This window comes from Pseudorasbora parva, chromosome 22, assembly GCF_024679245.1.
Source record: "Pseudorasbora parva isolate DD20220531a chromosome 22, ASM2467924v1, whole genome shotgun sequence".
Lineage (NCBI taxonomy): Eukaryota > Metazoa > Chordata > Actinopteri > Cypriniformes > Gobionidae > Pseudorasbora > Pseudorasbora parva.
In genome coordinates, this window is record NC_090193.1 from 16,595,533 (window position 1) to 16,614,986 (window position 19,454).

At 37.9% G+C, this 19,454-nt stretch overlaps 2 protein-coding genes across 8 annotated transcripts in view; one reads left to right on the top strand and one right to left on the bottom strand.

The window, feature by feature from the left end:
• elovl1b (ELOVL fatty acid elongase 1b) overlaps positions 1–14,431 on the top strand; it is a 40,733-nt gene extending 26,302 nt beyond the window's left edge. For 2 of the 6 annotated variants that reach the window (XM_067430849.1, XM_067430850.1), the window contains 8 exons: positions 1,445–1,529; positions 8,634–8,735; positions 9,760–9,950; positions 10,160–10,240; positions 10,326–10,382; positions 10,482–10,587; positions 10,828–10,964; positions 13,586–14,431. In XM_067430849.1, coding sequence (XP_067286950.1) covers positions 8,675–8,735; positions 9,760–9,950; positions 10,160–10,240; positions 10,326–10,382; positions 10,482–10,587; positions 10,828–10,964; positions 13,586–13,924 — 972 coding nt within the window. In that variant the 5' untranslated portion in view covers positions 1,445–1,529; positions 8,634–8,674 and the 3' untranslated portion in view covers positions 13,925–14,431. Of the gene's footprint in view, positions 1–1,317; positions 1,530–1,776; positions 1,919–8,633; positions 8,736–9,759; positions 9,951–10,159; positions 10,241–10,325; positions 10,383–10,481; positions 10,588–10,827; positions 10,965–13,585 lie in introns of those variants that run through there. The other 4 variants (XM_067430852.1, XM_067430853.1, XM_067430854.1 and 1 more) reach the window with 4 other exon arrangements.
• A 1,702-nt stretch (positions 14,432–16,133) lies between these two features.
• Positions 16,134–19,454, bottom strand: part of zfyve9b (zinc finger, FYVE domain containing 9b) — a 42,730-nt gene continuing 39,409 nt past the window's right edge. For both annotated transcript variants that reach the window (XM_067430845.1, XM_067430846.1), the window contains exons 15-16: positions 18,387–18,563; positions 16,134–16,966 (exon numbers count right to left, since the gene is read on the bottom strand). In XM_067430845.1, the coding sequence (XP_067286946.1) occupies positions 16,805–16,966; positions 18,387–18,563 (339 nt within the window). In that variant the 3' untranslated portion in view covers positions 16,134–16,804. The remainder of the gene's footprint in view (positions 16,967–18,386; positions 18,564–19,454) is intronic.

Sequence of the window (19,454 nt, forward strand, 5' to 3'; positions counted from 1 at the left end):
AACAAATGCAATCAAGTCCAAGACTCCAAACTTGATTTTTATGACCCGTCATATATACTTTTTTTTTTTAATGGTCATTATGTCAAGCATGAACAATAACAAAATAAATCAATAAATTACATCACTCTTTCTGGGGCTTTCACGGCAGTGTTGTAACACTATAACCTCCAAACATGATCAAAATCTAATCATGTAACGTGACTTTTATAAAATAAGGACAAAGGAAAAAGTGTGAACTTTGGGCTTTGTGTTTGCCCCTAAACGGTCAAATAAACCCAGTCGGTTATGTCATAAGTTAAACAGATGGTTGACAGTGGAATGTTTATCAGTATATTGGATCTGTGCATTTGGTCTTAAATGACAGTGAACTAATATGACTGCTGCCGTCTGTGTCCTTAATGTTACTAACATAAGAAACTGAAAACCACTCTGCGTTTGACCAAATGACTTTTGTAGCTTTAATAAGAATCAAAGCAAGTCTCTTTACAGTGAAGATGTTATGCCGTTTTATTTTACATTTACTTGGTACATTCCTGTAGTAAGCAGTTAGAATATATATAGACTTGCTTTAAAAAAATGTAAGCACTTTTTGTTTGTATAGTTTTTCTATTTGTCCTATTGTTTGCACTTTTCTTTGTTTTTATTGTATTGCTGACTGTTTACTTATCTTTAATATTTTTTTACTTCCATTGGTTAGTCAAGTAGTTTGCTGTGAAATTGAAATTTTCAAATTGCTATTGAGAATTGTGAACTTTCACTGATATCTAAAATTTACATATCACAGCAACTTTATTTTCAGAAAAAAATGGTGGGTGGGTCCTCCCTCAGAAAAAATGTTGGAGTAGATGCCTTTTACATTAAGAGGTAGGGTGTTTATTTTCAATAAAAATGAAGAACATATTTGAAAAGTAGAAAAAAAGCATCTAACGTGTGTAAGTATAAGGTTTTTGTCATATAGTCCACTCATAATCATGATTTAAATATTGACTAAAAGTTTTACCATAGTTGAGGAGCCTTGGGTCGACCTACAACATTCATAACAGGATCCTTGAAGTTCACCGACTACTAACTATGTCCCTACAGCTGTTAAACCGCAGGTCAATAGTCTCTCTCTCTCTCTCTCTCTCTCTCTCTCTCTCTCTCTCTCTCTCTCTCTCTCTCTCTCTCTCTCTCTCTCTCTCTCTCTCTCTCTCTCTCTGTCCCACTCCCGTTTTCAGTCTCTATCCTCCAGTTTGCTGTCTCAGAGCCAGTTATTCATCCACAGAGTGAGTCAGGGTGGGAGGGACCAGGAGGCCAGCCGTACCAGTCACACCGTCATTTCTCTAACACACACACTTATACTCTCTTTCCTTCCACTTCTCCTCTTTTCCTGCCCTCTGTCTCTCTCTGCCTCTCCCTCCCTCCCTCTCTCCACTACCGCTGTCCTGGTTTCTTTCTCTATCAGCAGTAAGAGGGCAGACGCCGGAGGAGAAGATAAGACTTGGGCTGCCAGCTCTGATCAGGACTCTGAGGAGGCAGGAGTTTGTAAGGTGAGCTGTTTGTTTTTATTAGACTTTTTTCCATAAGTCCTTTTCTGCCCTTCCTTTGCAGACTACTTTTGATTATTATAAAGTGTGTTAGAATGGAGACGTCACATCTCCATACAGCTTTTATGCAATAAGCTTTCGTTTATTATTAACTCGGAACATGTTCCCTTTTTTCACCACATGATTCACTCACAGGATGCCTGTTGCCGCAGCCTGTGTGTAACCCCACCCTTACCATTCTCTCTTCCAGCAGCTAACTGTCGCTCGATCTTCGCTTTGAGTCCTTAGAACTTTCCCTATTGCCCATAAATGGAAGTGTTACTCTGAGGTGCAGTTGTTTTGGAGTTGTAATCTTTGCTCGGGAGTGTTTTGTGCCTAACTGTCTAGGAAAGGTAAGACTGATTATTCAGTTAATAGTGATTTTCTGCTATGTTAAGATGTCTTTTTCTGCCTGTGGTTTTTGACCTGATGAGTTCTGGTCACATGACAGGCGGGCTGAGAGCAGGGTGGTTCCCTGTTTCTGCTAGCAACCGTGTCATTTTACGGCTGCCCGCTAATTCTCACAGAGCAGACTTAAAGGGCCGGATATGGCTTTATGTTTTCCTTATGTTGAGAGAGGGAGGGAGCGGGGGAAGTGTGATCGAGTAAAGGAGGAAGAGGGACTAGAACTCTATGAAACTAAATGCTAACATACGATGGCATGATTTCTTTTTCCACTTGAAGGGCTTTGATGAGGGTGTTGTTACCATAAATGGTCATTGTGTTTAGTCTCTTTTTCCTGTCTAATCTTTAGAGACCAATGCTGCATTGTTCTGTTCGGGTTTGACTTTCACTCAATGACTAGTTGATTATAATCTGATTTTCTTTTATGTATTTAGGTTCAGTACAGAATGACAATACGCTTGAGAGTTGGTCTAGAAGCTGAATAACACTGATTATTTCTGATGTGAAACCATTTAAGAATGTGCCTGGGTCATATTTCACCCCAAAATGTAAAGTAAAATTTAAATTTTGACAAAGTAAAAGTTTGTAAGTTGTAAAGTATGACAATTAAGCACATTTTACTTTACTTTACACTGTAATGGTAAAATCGTATTGTTTCTACTAGGGGTGTGATGATGCACTATATTGAATTCACAAGAACGAGAAAATATTTTAACACTTTTTAGAAATTTTAAATGACACATTGTTTTTATTTGAATAAAAATCACAAAATTCAAAACAATTCAGGTGCATATTGAAATGTTAATTAAGTTTGGGTAATCAATCGATTATTCTGACAATCGAGTAATCGGGTCATTTTCTTTGTGTGGTAATAAAAAAAGACCTAAGTGAACAATAACCTTTAAAATGACAACAATGAGAAAATAATAATGGGTTCAAATAGAGTAATCATTTGACTTTATTGAAAAACACAGGTTAAAATACATGTAATATACATAATAAACCATATCAACTTAAGTACATTAAGTATTATTACCAATGCTTGCAGTGGGTTCAAATTGCCTGGTGACTGTTGTTCCACTTTACAGCAGGGGTGCGGAACGTTGATCCTGGAGAGCCACTCTTTTACAGATTTTAGCTCCAACCCTGAAAAAAAACACTCACCTGCCTGTAACTTTAGTAATCCTGAAGACTTTGACTAGCTTCAGGTGTTTGTCATTATTTAGAACGTATTACTTAAATTTTTTCATGGTGATGCGTCAATGCTTGTCACATAACACACCACAGTAACAATAGTGCGGTATGATGGATGATCTGCTTTAATTTCCTTTTTTATTAAATATATCCCCAAATTTGTTACCTATAGCATGAAATATCTAATATTCCGATTGTCAAATATGGGCAAGTGGATGTGTTTTGGGGTTTTAAATGCCTTTATAACAATTGCATTAGTTTAGCACGATGGGCGCTGCCATTATAGTTTACGCTAGCCTAGAAATCTAGACGCACCCTAGCGGCAGCAAATTTAATCTGCCCGCAAGTGTCGTCTAGCAACTCTCAATACCCTTCTGAGCTGTATTCCTCTCACTCTGGACGGGCCAATCACATCGTGTATAGAGTCGGCGGGCGTGGCCATAATGACGACGGCCGAGTTGCGTTTGCATGCTTCTAGTAAACAGAAACTGGCGAACGGCAGCGGTCTATCGAATCAGCTCTGACCGCGATTCTGGAAGACTTGGAGTTAAGCTTTTCTCTGAGAAAAGAACAAAGAACGGCACTGAAGTCATTCTTAAAAAGGGAAGATGTGTTCGGAGTTTAGCTGACTGGATACGGCGAATGTTTAATCTATCAACAAGCTCTCTTTCACCTTCGTTACTCTGGTTGGTGTAGCGCTATCCTATCGCGTGCAGAGGGAGTTTGAAAGACAACCGTTTATCCCGCCCCTCGGATTGAGCCCTGTCTATGGTGAGTTTCCAGACCAAACATCTTGATGTGGGTCTGGCTTGTCAGGCTAAGTTTACGCTGCAGTTTAAAGAATTGAATCTATTGGATTTACAACACATAAATTCATCCGGTTCTTCCGAAATACATGAAATTAGGTGGCTGCCGAATAGGGAGAAGAATAGAGTAAACTTTTAAAGTTACGTACACAATGTGTATCTGATTTGAATAAAACTTTGTCTAATTATAATAGAAAGGACTATTATTGCCGCATCCATAGATATCAGTGTATATTTTACAAACTCTAAATGCATGGTTTTACTGGTACTTGTGTATATTTAAATGTCTGAAACCTAAAATAAACAGTGGTTGAAAACACTGAATAGTTGTTGTATATGACAAGTGCTGAGCGCATCTGGCTCCGTGCCAGCCAAAGCACAAAAGCACATTTGAACTTATCCGTTGATCATGCTGAATGTTCTAATCACACCAGTGTGATCGTATGTGCGAAAGGGTTACTAGAGAGATGCAGGTATGACGTCACTTTGCAGGCTCAACCAGCAGTTAGCATCACACTGGTCCCCTCAACAATGATTTTTTGAATTATTGCAAAAACAAGCTCTGTGATCAACAAATGTTTATGAAACGTGCACGTTTGTCCATTTAGATCATTTCAACAGATGAGCACAACTTTTATAAATTTTTAAGGCCTAAATGCAGTTGCCAGAAGTAAAACGCTAAACATAGGTTATAAACAAACTACACCACAGTCCCACAACTTCAACGTCACCACCACTAAGCTTCCAACAACTCTTTCAGTTTTTATTTAAAAACATTTCCCTAGAAAATTAGTTTGAATAGTTGATAAGAGCACAATTATAAGCTCAACAAGGCTGTAAAAGCTGAGCTTACCTGTTCGACGTGATGCCGTTTAATCTGTGTAGTTCTATTTACTTGATAGCAATGGCCTTTTTGAAGACAGGCATCAGCTTAAAAAAATCACGAGTACTGGTGTATTTTATGTTGTAGAATAAAATGTGAAAGTGTCTTGAGCTTGTGTTCTTCACAGACCTTATTTAAGCCATTTAAACAAAACCCGTAGACTTCGGGACGATGGAACCAGAAGTGCTAAAATGCTAACTTGTTTCTGCGTTTTGGCCTACAAAGGAATGAATGAATGAATGAATGAATGAAAGGCATTTTAGCCCTTTCATATGTACTACTGTACACGCTTTACATTCATGTCAGGGGTCTCTCCTCACAATAGCACTATATTATGAAATATTTTTTAATGGTTTTGATTGGCTGATATCACGAGACCGCTTTTCACCTTGATATTAAAAATATGTTTTAATATTGCGAGATCGTGTGGCACGAGATCTCATCCCACCCTTATAGAAAAACATTAGAAGAATGTTTTCAGACAATTATTAATCTTTTTTTTTTACGTATCCATTTTCCTAGTACTTTATGTCTACTGGGTAGTGCTGTGCATGTTTTTATTCCCATATTAGAATAATAAAAACCTGTAGAAGAACTTGCCATTTCTGGTGAAGACTTGTTCACACCTTTCGCAGAATTCTTAAACTTACCAACTTTTCTTCTGTTTACTAACATGGCCTAACTAACACTAACTCATTGCATTATTATTCAGAAGTATGCATCCATTTCCCTTCCAAGAAAATATTTGTGTGAAGTTTCATCAGGACAGTCAATCCTGAGGCAAATCCAAATACAACCCACTGAGACATAAACACCAATTAGACCTGGTAAAGTCAAAGCTCTTTTGTGTGTAGATGTGGCTTCCATGAGTTTCCACTGTTGGAGTATTTAGTTCCTGAGGCATGTGTTCCATCAGCCATGCCAAAACCTCACAATACATCCACACAGCCATTGACAATCCTGAGAAGTCTTACAGATGCCTCTCATATCTCGCACAATTAGATTTCCCCCGCACTGGCAACCGTGATCAGACGCTGCTTGCGTTCAGGGTTTTCTCTCCGTAAACCGCAGGGTTCAAATCTTCAAGACCTACCTTCACTGGGCCTATTTACACGTAGTCACTGCATTTTTAAGGATGTACACAAGGGTGACATCACTTTCGCTGTTCAAAAACTAGTTTGCAAGGTTTGACTCCTCGTGCATTTGATCTTAACTGATCAGAACAAGATTGTCATGTGAACTGAATGTTCAACTTCTAACACACCTGGCTGGATGAGGGTTAGCTGATATAAACTCCCGCTAATTCTTGACTATTGTGAAAACTTCAATGAGCTTTTTTCCCCCCGTTGAATGTATATTGTGCAAAGTTTGAAAGGAAGGAATATTTCCGATAATTTGTGTGCACATTCCAGCCTATTTCCTTCTGCTAACTCAGTGTTGCTTATCTTATCTCAGGTCTCCTGACTTCCATTTGCTGGTCAATATGATACAGTAGTCTGATTCCTTTGATTTTACTCACAGAACAATGGAATTTTATCACGTTTTTACTGTCATCATCTCTTTGAAGCGATAGCGGCCAGAAAGCGGTTTAACCTGAAGGCAACCGTGCGTCTCCTATGAACGCCTCTGCTGTGTGACGTAACATGGTCCATGATTCTGATCAGCCCTTCAGTCTGTGAATGTGCTTGACAGCACAATGGCTCTCCCTCTATCGCTAGCATCTCCAATGACATCAGTGTTCCCCAATCCAGGGATCTACACAGAATATGTGAGAGAACCTGTCTGGGTTTGTCAGTTTTCACTCTGAACATGTTGGGTGCTTTTTAAGAGAAGTTTTCATTGTTGCTTTAGAGCAGATGTTGGGTGGCGGAAAGGGAGAGCTGTTTGTTCATGTGAGCGGAGCCCTTGGAAGGTAAAGATGGCATTTATTGACCCTTTATTCATTGTTCCCTCTTGTTGCTGTAGTTTCCCTTTAGATGAAGGCCTTACTTTGGCCAACGATTGCCAGTCTGTCTGTGTATATATGCTATCAGAAGAACAGTCGAGTCATTGGGTCATATATTTCCCAGCTGATACAGGGGCATCATTGTTATCAAGGCTGTAAATGAGTAATTTACTGCTAATCTTATCTAAATATATGGTTATAAAAATATACCCTCATACACATGACTACTGAATGAGTTGGTGTATTACATTTGAGCCTAAAGTAGCTTTTGGCTGTAGTATTTTTTTTTTAAATGTATATTGATTAATATATATATATGTATGTATGTATGTAAAATCTGATACCAGTGAAAATTCAAAATTCTCTACCACAGCTAAAACTACTAGCCTAGCTAAATTTAACATTATTAAAGACCAATAATAAGCAGTCCGTAATGGCACAAACAAATACAAGAGAACAAAGATATAAATTAAATAAACATTGCTTTTCAGGTAAATGTAGCTCTAATAGTGGTTTTCAGGTACAGACATTTAATAATGTAATTAAATGTAAAATAACACTGCATTCACTGTATAAACTCATCTTCATAAATTCAAATATAGATTATTCCTTAAAGTAAACAAAGATATTCAGTCAAGAGTACTACTGTACACAAGCGTTTTCTTTCTCAACTATTTACATTCACTTAACACACAACCGACTGTTTACTAGGATACTTTGTGTGAATTTGTCCTTTCAACTGCAAGATATTAGCTTAATATTCGCAATATTCGCACACTGTCTAAGACATGGCTTTCTGGCTGCATACTTCCAAATGTTTGTGCACAGAAAACCTCCCACAGCGTACAAGTAACTAATTGAGTTCCCTTTCGCGTGTTCTTGCCCATAGCTGCCGATTGCCAGTTTTATTTATATATATATATATTTGGTGCTTGACGAGTGTTAATTGTAGGCCCTGCCGAGGTGAATTTTTGCACCTGCACTTGTTAATCTTTAAAATTTGGTTTGTGAATAAACCGTGAATGTCAGGAGTTTGCTATAGTTTTCTGTACTATCTTTGTGGTATTTTCTTCCCAGCTTTCTTTAGGAAGTTCTTTGTTTTATAAAAAAGAAAAAAGAAAGACTTCAAACCAAAGAGTGCGACACACCTGAATTCTTCCAGTGTTTACCCAGTTCATTTGGGACGAAGATCTGTGATAAGACCAGACTCTGCTTCCTCTCTCTCTGTAGTGTGGTTTATTGTGTCAAAGCTCAAGCGTTGACTTGTTCAGTGGTAGAGGTGATCAAGCGTTTCATGAAGGTTAAGATGAGGAAAGCATTACCTCACTTAGGCCGTTCCACTCCCTCCTGTGGCCACACCTCCAACATCAGACCATATCAGCCAATGAGGGAAAAGAAAAGCATAGAGGAGGGAAAGAGGCAGCCGAAAGGGACAAAAATAGGATCCAGAATAAAATGAGAACATCTTTTTGCTTTCCAACTGTTTTAAGTGATTATTTCTGACACAATACATGCTGTAATACAGTCTTGTAATTCACATTTGGAAGAGAGCATCTGGCTAGAGGATGTAAAATGGACTCGAGATGAATGTCACATGTTTCTAGTGTGTGGTTCAAGGTCTTTAATTTCTACTGGCTCAGCTGTTGAGGTCACCTGATACAGAGAATTCATTCCGTTCCTCACAAACACTAACTGAGTTTGGCCTTTAACTCAATAAGACTTGCTGGTAGAAAACCCAGTGAGATCATGCTCTGACCGAGGAATCGCACTCATGCATGTTTTGTGCCACGTGACATGATACTCTAAACTGACAACATCTCTGTTTGCCCTCACAGGTGCATTTGTGTAGTCAAACGTGAAGCTGGCGTCAGTAAAAATGCTGGAGATGGTGAAAGACAGAGTACTGGAGGCCTATGACAGCCTCTCGGCAGGAAGAGGTAAAAATGCATGTCCCTTAAATGATCCCATAGATGTGTTAAATAGCCCTGAAATAATCTGAATTTGTTCTATTCACTGTTTTGTTGTTGTTGTAGTTGTTTTTTCAATGGAAGATGATATTGTTTTAGCTAGTAGTAGATCCATATTTTCATTTTATAGAATAAAATGTGCAAAACTAATACAAAAAGTATGTTGATTATTATTATTGAACACTTTTTTTTAACTTACCAGTACAATTGTATTGTTACTTTAGTAACAAGTTTAATTCTTATAATTTAATAAAATAAAAATATGTAATAATAAAATAATTAGTAGTTGTCTTAGTAGTTAAAAATGTAACATTGTAAAATGTAATATGGTTCCATAAAAACAATGTTTGAGGCAACTGAAGAAAGAAAAAAACACTCAAATAAAAAATATATCGCCTAGGATTATTTTCTTTATTTTCTCATTGCTGTAAATCCACATATTTAAAACTGATATTTTATGAATTTTCACCCCTGATAAGTTTGCATCCCTGGTATACACAATACAATTGGATAACCACAAACGCTAGCTGAAATAGCTTTTTAAATTGCCACATGATTTCTAACCCGTTTCTCTGCCATGAAACAGTTGATGTGAAAGTGAAACTGACCGTAGTAGAAGTAACAAAGTTAACAGTTTTAGGAGTTGCAATCTGACACGTTTCAGAACGGAATGCAACTTACTAGCTAGAGGTGCTAGTATTTACTTATAAAAGCATGCACAAAAATATCTGAAATTAACATTTATTTGACCCAATACATTATTTTTACTAAATATTTAAGTCAGAAATAATGCATTTACTGTCAATAGATTTTGGACTGATACAAGAAAGCTAAAATTGCTAAAGCTAATCACTCATAAACACAGAATGTTGGCCTTGTCGATACATTTTTCATCACTAATTTATAACCGTTGTCATCCAGTTATAATATTTGAGTAAATTTTTTTTTGTTGCTGTATGTAAAATTATTGTCTCTCTCTCTCTCTCTCCCTCAGACCCACGGTTGAAGGATTACCTTCTAATGGAGAGTCCACTCAGTATGTCTGCTATTCTACTTGCTTATCTTTTCTTCGTACTGTACGCCGGCCCCAAGTTTATGGCCAACCGCAAACCCTTCCAATTGAAAGAAGCTATGATCGTTTACAACCTGTCCTTGGTCGTCCTGTCTGCATATATCGTATATGAGGTGAGAATCAGGAGATTCATTCTTCTAGGTGGCGTGACCATGCAGATGTGTTTGAACTTGAACACGCATGCTTATTTGTCTTTATTGACTCAGAGTGAGGCGTGTTATATTTTATTCATTATGGAGACACTTTTCTGTTTTTGAATTGCTGCCCATAACTAGTTCCTGAAGATAAATGAATATGCTCTTCTTCTTTACTTGATGTGTAGTTCTTGATGTCGGGGTGGGCAACAGGATACACGTGGAGATGTGACCCATGTGATTATTCAAACAGCCCTCAGGGACTCAGAGTAAGATTTGATTTCTGTTTCCTGTAATATACTCACACATTACTAATCAAGTTCTCCATATTAAAGATGTCTTTTTTTCCCCCAGATGGTAAGAGTCTCCTGGTTATTCCTGTTTTCCAAGTTCATTGAGCTTATGGACACGGTAAGATTTGAACATGCTACTCCAAAACTTTAGATTTTAGTTATAAAAAGCATGTTGGTTCATGAAGTGATGTTATCTTTTATTGTTATCTTTGCTCAGGTATTTTTTGTGCTGCGTAAGAAACACAGTCAGATCACCTTCCTGCACATCTTCCACCATTCCTTCATGCCCTGGACGTGGTGGTGGGGCGTGAGTTATGCGCCAGGTGAGTCATTCCACCTTCCCACCTGGGTCAGTCGGCAGATATTTACATGATCATCACGTGCGCTTTCAGTTGATGGACCCTGACACATTTCTATTCCAGTCAGACATGCTTTTCCACAAGCCAAGATCTTTTGCATGTACTAATGATTCTTCTAAATAAAGCTCTTGGTGTTGACGGTCATCAGAGTCTATTGTTGTCATACTTATTGTAGCATGTGACTTACTGCAATGTTTCTTGCAGGTGGAATGGGTTCCTTCCATGCCATGATCAACTCTTGTGTCCATGTCATCATGTACTCCTACTACGGTCTTTCTGCTGCCGGCCCTCGTTTCCAGAAGTTCCTCTGGTGGAAGAAATACATGACTGCGATTCAGCTGGTATGTTTATTTGATTTGTAGAGCGGTATAAAACTCACCTGTGGAAATGTTGAAGGGATAGTTCACCCCAAAATTTTGAAGCCCGTCACTGAAAGAGTCACTGAAACTCTTTAAAATTTAATTTTCCCCCTCACATAGTACTCATGCTTTCAATGCAGGCATTCATGGGATCTCTTACATAGACAAGCCATGCTCACAGACTCTCCCAGTGCTCGATTTTTCCTACCTCTCCTGCTATTACTGCACTATATACACAGATCAGGCATGACATTGACCACCTTCCTAATATTGTGTTGGTCCCCTTCTGCTGCCAAAACAGCCCTGACCCATCGATGCATGGGCTGTGGTGTCTGGCACCAAGATGTTAGCAGCAGATCCTTTTAAGTCTTGTAAGTCGGAGGTGGAGCCTCCATGGATCTGACTTATTTGTTCAGCACATACAACAGAAGCTCGATTGGATTGAGGTCATGGGGATTTGGAGGTCAACACCTCAAACCTAAATCTCATTGTTGTGCTCCTCAAATCATTCCTGAACCATTTTTGCTGAAACCACCTTCTTCCATTGCTCCGTGGTCCAGTTTGGCGATGGACAGGGGTCAGCATGGGGACCCTGACTGGTCTGCAGCTATGTAGCTCCATACGCAACAAACTGCGATGCACTCTGTATTCTGACACCTTTCTATCAGAACCAGCATTACCTTCTTGATCAATTTGAGCTACAGTAGCTTTACAGTAGCAGTAGCTGTTTGATCGGACCACATGGGATATTCTTCGTTCCTCATGTGCATCAATGAGCCTTGCCCACCCATGAACCTTTCACCAGTTCACACTGTTCCTTCTTTGGACCACTTTTGATAGACACTGACCACTGCAATTATACCTGGTCAATAACGTAAGCTGAGCTTTGGAAAAACTATTTTATAACTCATATCGCTTACATCAACATATAATTAAGTGAGCTGTTAACTTAATAAACACTTTGAATCAGTTAGTTAAACCACTGTCACTGGGCGGCCATCTTTGAAACGCCCCCTGGGCAGCTATTTTAGTCATGCAAGTGCAGCTCCTATCTCTCTGAAAGGGGAAACCTCAAATTCTCTAAAGCTGTTCACCAAGCTTACTATTAAATGGCATATTTGAAATCACCAATGAAATCATAAATGGTTTCCTTTTTCAAAAAGCAAAAACAAAAGAAATTCAGCCTGGACCAGCCAATGCATGTGCAATCAAAAGTGCGTTTCTCAGAATGCTGACTTTTTCTATATCAGCCAGAGCTTCTAACGGCAACTGCAGTGACACAATGACTTTATCAATTGGTGATTGGATCTTTTAGTTTGAAGTGAACGCGGGCCATATTGCACGTCGCCCTCCCATTCGTAGTCATGCGAGTGCAACTTCTTTCTATATAGAGGGTGCTTCCCATTTCTTATTTGTGCTTCCTTGTTTCCTTTCCTCGCCCCTTACCTCCACCTTTTCCTTGCGTGCTTCCCTCGCATCCTGAAGAGAAGTGAGGAAGGAGGAATTGAATCAAGTGAAATGATATATCCTCGCTCCCTTTAACGTCACTTCAAAGTGTCGTCAATTAATGATGACTCTACACCACTAAATTTAGTCGGGATTCTTGAACATTATAGATCACTATTTATATTGTAAGCTTCAACCTCCACAAAATACCACATTTGTCCATATTTTACTTAATATTACCAGTTATTTTTAACAATGAATTATTCCCAGTTATTAACTGCTTTTTATTTGTTGTAAAGTATTACAGTTTCTTTCATTTTCTTGTGCTTTGATATAATTCTTGAAATAATGACATACATTTGTGTCTTGTACTATAATAATAATAATAAACTGTGGCACGATGTGAAGGGGAGGAGAATCAATGTGTTTGACGTTTAGTTGATAAAACACTTCCGGAAAGGATACACCTGTGGAAGCCTCCTCACGGTGCAATTAGTGAATTGAGATGTCCTACAAGATGGCTGAGCACCATCGGTTTCCGTGTCATAGGAGGGAGGAGCGAGGAAACGAGGAGGGATATTTAGAAGCACCCATTTTCTTTGGTTAAACTTGAGAACCAGGTCATAGGTCAAAGAATCTGATTCATGAAAGAATCGTTCTTTTCAGTGAATCAGTTGATCCAATAAACAGATTCAGTTGACAGCTCAACACGATGGGAAGAGAAGGATTTAAAGGTCTATTTCACCTTTATTGGATAGTTCATTAAAAAAATGAAAATTAGATAATTTACTCCCTCTCAAGTTGTTCCAAACGTGATATTTGGAAGAATTGGGGTAACTAAACAGTTGATAGGCTGAACTGACTTTAAAAAAATACTTTGGATGTCAATGGGGACCATCATCAAAATATCTTTTTGTGTGTTCAGCAGAAGAAAGAAATTTATACAGGTTTTGAAACGACTTGAGGAGTAAATCATGAATTTTTGGGTGAATTACCCCTTTAAATTTGAGAATTATTATTTTAGCTTCATAGACATGGTCACTGTGAACTGTTGTTGTATGGAAAGAGCTGCGTAAATATACATTTTTCTCTTCTATCCCTTTAAAGATGTCTCAAACTACACCAAAACTCAAAGACTTTCTTACTCTTCTCTACAGGTTCAGTTTGTGTTGGTGTCTCTTCATGTAACCCAGTGGTACTTCATGAAGAGCTGCGACTACCAAGTGCCTCTGTTTATTCACCTCATCTGGATGTACGGGACCTTCTTCTTCGTGCTATTCTCTAACTTCTGGTACCAGGCGTACGTGAAGGGCAAGAGGCTACCAAAGAACACAGAACAGCTCACCCAGAAAGGCAAGGCTAATGGATCCACCACAGTGGCCAACGGCTCGTCTGTAGTTTCAAACGGCCATGGCGTATATGAAAACGGCCAGAGTAACGGGAAGAAACACCACAAGAACGGGAGCACTCTCAACGGCAAGATGAAGAATGCCTGAGCGCTCAGGAGGAGAAGACCCAAAACGGATGACCAGGAGAACCTGCAGTATGGCGCTATGGAGTCCAAAGAGTGTTTTGGGACCTTTCATTTTCAAATCTTGAGTTTTTTTTAATGTGTACATTAAATACGTACATGGGGATTTGAATGCCTTTGACCCCATTTGAATATTTTTTTGTCATAAATTAATCTAAAGAATAATTATTGAGCAAAATGAATGAAGAGGAAAAGAAAGTACTGACTGGATGCATCCTCCGCTGATGTTGCTCATGACATTCCTCTAAACAGAACGAATTCACAGATGGGCACACACAGAAACACACACACAGACAGACATTTGTGTGTCTTTCATACTCCCCAATAGCAGACACTGTACAGTCAACATCAGTAAACTTGAATTACAACTGTAAATAGTTTTACCTTATAAAACTAACGGGATTGATACGTTACGTTAAATATTGTTACTATTGAAATAAATACAACAAAATAAATTCCATTTTAAAATACAGTTATCTGTTTATTTCATGTACGTTATGCTGTTTGATGGCACATTGTAGTTCCTCCTTGAATAAAATCAGTGCAGGTCAAAGGAATTTGACCTACAATTCCAGCTGACATTCCGACATGGTATTTGGCATTTCCAATGCAACATATTAAAATACTTTTTGTATAACATTTTGTCGTCTACAAGAATGCTAGGGTACCTCGGGGCGTTAGCTCTCTCGTTTTAGGTTTGCCATTCAAGGGCAGTCGGTTGGCTTCCGTCAGATGCGGTTTATAAAGAAATGCAGTGTGTGCATGCCGCACTTCTCCATGATCTGCGTTTGTCATCTCGAGTATGTGCAGCATGTTAGATGTAAACAAAAAGTCCTTTCAGTTCCTGAAAAGCAACAGAGGAAGACCAGATGAGCAAGCGTCCTACGCCGCGTGTGTGCGGGGGAGAAGGCCAGAACAAAGTTCAATGAGGTCACGTAGAAACAAATGACTTCAAGCTCACAGTGCACGAGAGTTTGTGCGTATACTTTGCGCTCCTGTTTATCCAAGCTTCGCCTTTGTTTGGATAAATTCCTAGTCTTTTTTTTTCCAGCAGGTGTGCGTTAATGTAGGGCAGAGTTCAGGGCGCTCCTCTCGGCAAGCTGGGAGAACAGGGCGTTACATGGGATTTGTACAGTGAGTCAGGAGGAGGATGCATTCCTCACACCTATATCAGGAAGTACAACAGAGTTTGCCATGGCTACAATGAGCTCTACACGTGGAAGACTGAAGATTTGGGAAAAGAAACCAAGTCTCTCTCTAATATTAGGTCATGCTAATAAAAGTAATTTGCTCAAGAATCATGTTTTGTCACACTTTGGTCCTCATTTGTCTGCACATTTTAAAAAGGAATCTGGCCATATTCTTTTCTCTGACCAAGCTCAACTACAGAAAGCTACTGCAATTTGTCACAGATGATCCGTTGGTGATGACTAGAGGTCGACCGACAATATGTTTTGCTGATACCCATAACATAGAAATGAAAATGCTGTAAGAAAACATTACTATTTTAAGTTTGTTTTGTTTTTAAAACCGATCTTAGTAACTTTAACCATTATAAGTGACTGGTTGAGGTCAGTACTGCAGTTAATAAATTTGCAGTTATTATTAAGTAGGAATTCGCAATTGTTAGTAAGTCACATATGTGACCTTTGAAGAAAAAAAAGTTCCTACTGTGAGATATGTCATGATTAAGACAAATAGTTGCAATGAGGCCACAATTACTTTTGACCTTTTTTTTTACTCTGAGGTGAAATAGTCACAATTACAAGATGTAGCCACACATGTGAGATATAAAGTAACAATTACAAGAATGTTGCTATAGTCACAATTAAGACAAGCAGATGTAAGCGCGTAATATGAGGCTGCAAAACGTTTTTTTCTTACTCTGAGGTGGAAGTAAAGTCGCAATTACGAGTAATAAAAAATTCAAATTATGAGAATTGGTTACAATAGTGAAGCATGAGGCTGCAATTACAAGACAATTAAGTAGCACACTTTAGATAACTCGCAGTTGCGAGATATAGCTACTGTACGAGAAATAAAGTTGCAATTTTGAGATATAATTTCACAATTAAAGGGATAGTTTAAGCAAAAATGAAAATGACCCCATGATTTACTCACCCTCAAGCCATCCTAGGTGTAAAGACATTCTTCTTTCAGACGAAAGCTAAGTTGAATACAGAAGGCTGGGCTAGATATTTTACTTAATGAAGTTTTAAAAATGGATATGGAAGGCCTTTTTTTAACCCCACCGGAGCCATGTGGATTACTTTTATAATGGACGGATGCACTTTTTAGGCTTCAAATTTCGGGCTGCCATTATAAAAGTTTGGATTATAACTCAGATTGTATTTGTCTGAAAGAAGAATGTCTTTACACCTAGGATGACCTGAGGGTGAGTAAATGATGGGGTCATTTTCATTGTTGCTTGAACTATCCCTTTCATTTTGCAATTAGCTGCAATAGTCAGATAGTAGCAGTTACATTTACAACATTTGACTTAAAATACGTGTCCATAAGAACATTGTGGCAACTAAAGAAATATTGTTCATTTTTGCTATTATATGATCATTCCAAGAGCTGTTACTGGTGTTGATCAATCAGCAAAGTCGTCGTATCTGTCGACCTCTAGTGATGACTGAGAAATGTTAGTAGTTTTAAAGCCATTTGATGTTGTAACCCCAGACCTTTTCACAGTGAGCAGTAGGGTATTGAATAAACTACTCAAATAAGCTGCCCCATGGGGACATCTACTACATTCCACTCTCAAATTATACTAAACTCAAAGGTTATGCTCATGAGGTTTCTGGGAGTATCGGCACATGTGACAGTGGGTGGTCCGTCTCTATGACGTATCCTCGAGAATATAGAAGATGAGCTCTAGCTGGCAGGCGGCAAGACCCTGGTACTGAGAGTTACTCTGCACCACGGACATTAATGATTGGTTTAGACAGTCCTGGTACGGTGCTGGAAGGCACTGACCGTTACTGCCTGCCAAAAACTCCATCTGAAAAAAAAAAAAAAAAAGAAAAAAAAAAAGACATTACGATGACTTTTGTCCTTTGATGACTTGACCTTAGTTCAAAACCCCAGAGCTCTAATCAAAATAAAGCATTATTAAAATAAAGCAGAACAGGGGCGTCACTGAGGATAATGTCAGACACGTAATACTCACATGCTAGACTCCTGACCTGCCCTTACACAATACTGAGCTAGTCATTAAAACAGCTTAACGTGTACATGTTGAATCTGATAGAAGAGGAGTAATAAAAATGACATAACTGCTCGTCAACTAGCAGACTTAGAGAAAAGTCAATAGATACAGTATATGAAACATATTTTTTTTTGATGAAGTCAGAAAATCTGTAAATATAAATGATCATCAATAACTATATTTAGTGTAAAATCATTGTTAATTTATAATTATACACAAATTTATAACTATTTTTTCATAAATATTTTGTTATTGTTAATTAATTACTATGCATCTCAAGACTGTAACCATGTCTTAGATATTGCACCAATATTTTGTCAATATTTTTATTAATTTTTTTGGGTGAGAATATGGGTAAGTTTTAAGGAAATAAAGAAAAGGAAATAAGGACAGTAAAAGTTCTTAAAAGTCCAGTTCTATTGTATTTATGAGGTAAACTATTTGCAAACAATAGTTGTGCACACAACAAAAATGTGCACACATTCACTCTTATTTTGCGTGATACCTCAAACTTTTGAATATTCCAATCTAATATGATTTATGACCTGTAAGGTGTCCAGAATAATAATCATACACTGTTTAATAATAGGCCAGAGGAGAACTGGCACCCCGACTGAGTCTGGTTTCTCCCAAGGTTTATTTTTCTCCATCACGCCCTGATGGAGTTTTGGTTCCTTGCCACTGTCGCCTTTGGCTTGGCTTGCTCAGTTGGGGACACTTAAATTTCAACGTAAGTTTTCTACTAAATATCTAAATAAAATGAATTATTAAATCAACTTTATGACTGATCTGCCCGTATTGTCGCTATATGATAAATTAAAAAGAGCTGATCAAATTTTGTTGCAATATTGTCCTGTTTAACACTGTGAAGCTGCTTTGAAACACTCGTCATTGTAAAAGTGCTATATAAATAAACTCTTTAAATAAAGACTTGACTATTCTTCTGCTTTATATGTGAAAATGCAACAAAAAAAATTGATAAAAAGATTTACATAGTCATATTTTCGATTCAGTACTGAAATTTTATAAAAGCAGTTTGCATGACTTAATATTACTGTTAGTCGCTGAATCTTTTTATTGTAAAACCGTAGTCAAATATTAAATAGAGAGAGAGAGAGAATTTGGCCATTTTAAATTATTCACGGGGATGTCTATGGTGGTTACGTGCATGCCTGGTGCATCCCAGCTGTGGACATAATTATCGCCATCTCACCTTCTGCCCATCCAGAATTACTCTCAGCGCCAGTTTGGTCATGCCGTCCTCCTTCAGCAAACAGAGAGACTGGCACAGTGCCAAGCAGAACGCTCGTGCAAGACGTTCTGATAGACGGTTATGGCTGGTGTGGTTATTAAGCCCATTTGGATGTTGGTCTTTCAACAAGTAAAACACCTGTGACATTAAAACATGAATTAGCCCATTTTTGAATGTGGTTTTCAAAAGTTTTTCAGAAAGAAAAAAAAAGACAGAAAAAAAAAACCTTCAGATAAAACCACTAATATACTGCAAGCACTTAGTCCATAACTATAAATCAAAATAAAGGGCTATTAACATTATTTTGTTAATAGCCCTTATTTTGTTAGCACGATTTTGTTTATATCTTATGTTAATATTAATAACTAATAAACAGGCAAACAAACAAATACATTAGAAACAAAATATCCATTCTAGATTTTTAATGCATTACGATGTATAGCTGCCTTTTACATTTTGGGAAGAGGATCCTTATCCTTTCTAAATTATGCAGGGATTAAAATACATCAAAGCTGATGAAAATGTGACTTCTGAATATTAATATTTAACTCTGCAGATCACCCTGATATTGGGAGTCAGAATGTAAACTGGGCAACAGATGATACGCACAATTAGCAACCCAAAACTAACTGAATTAAAACGCCACAGCCCATAATGTTTTCTTCTTTTGATTTATTAGAATATAGACATTAAGAGAATAAATTGTTATACAAGTACTTTTACTTTTAATACTAAAAGTACATTTAAAATCAAGTACTTTTTGTACTTGAACAAGTTTTACTTAAGTAGGATTGTCGTTGTAGTAATTCTACATTTTACTAAGTAAATATGGCTCTGGTTATTTGTACTTTTACTTAAGTACTGAGATTCAGTACTTCCTCCACCACTGGTCCTCCCCGAAATCACCCTATATGGGGCTTACAGCAACTAGTTTTACTATGCATGACCTCATCTGCATATCATTTGCATGCATATTCCCATCCAGGTGACACCATGTTTAACACAGTCAAAGGTAAAAGACATTGAAAA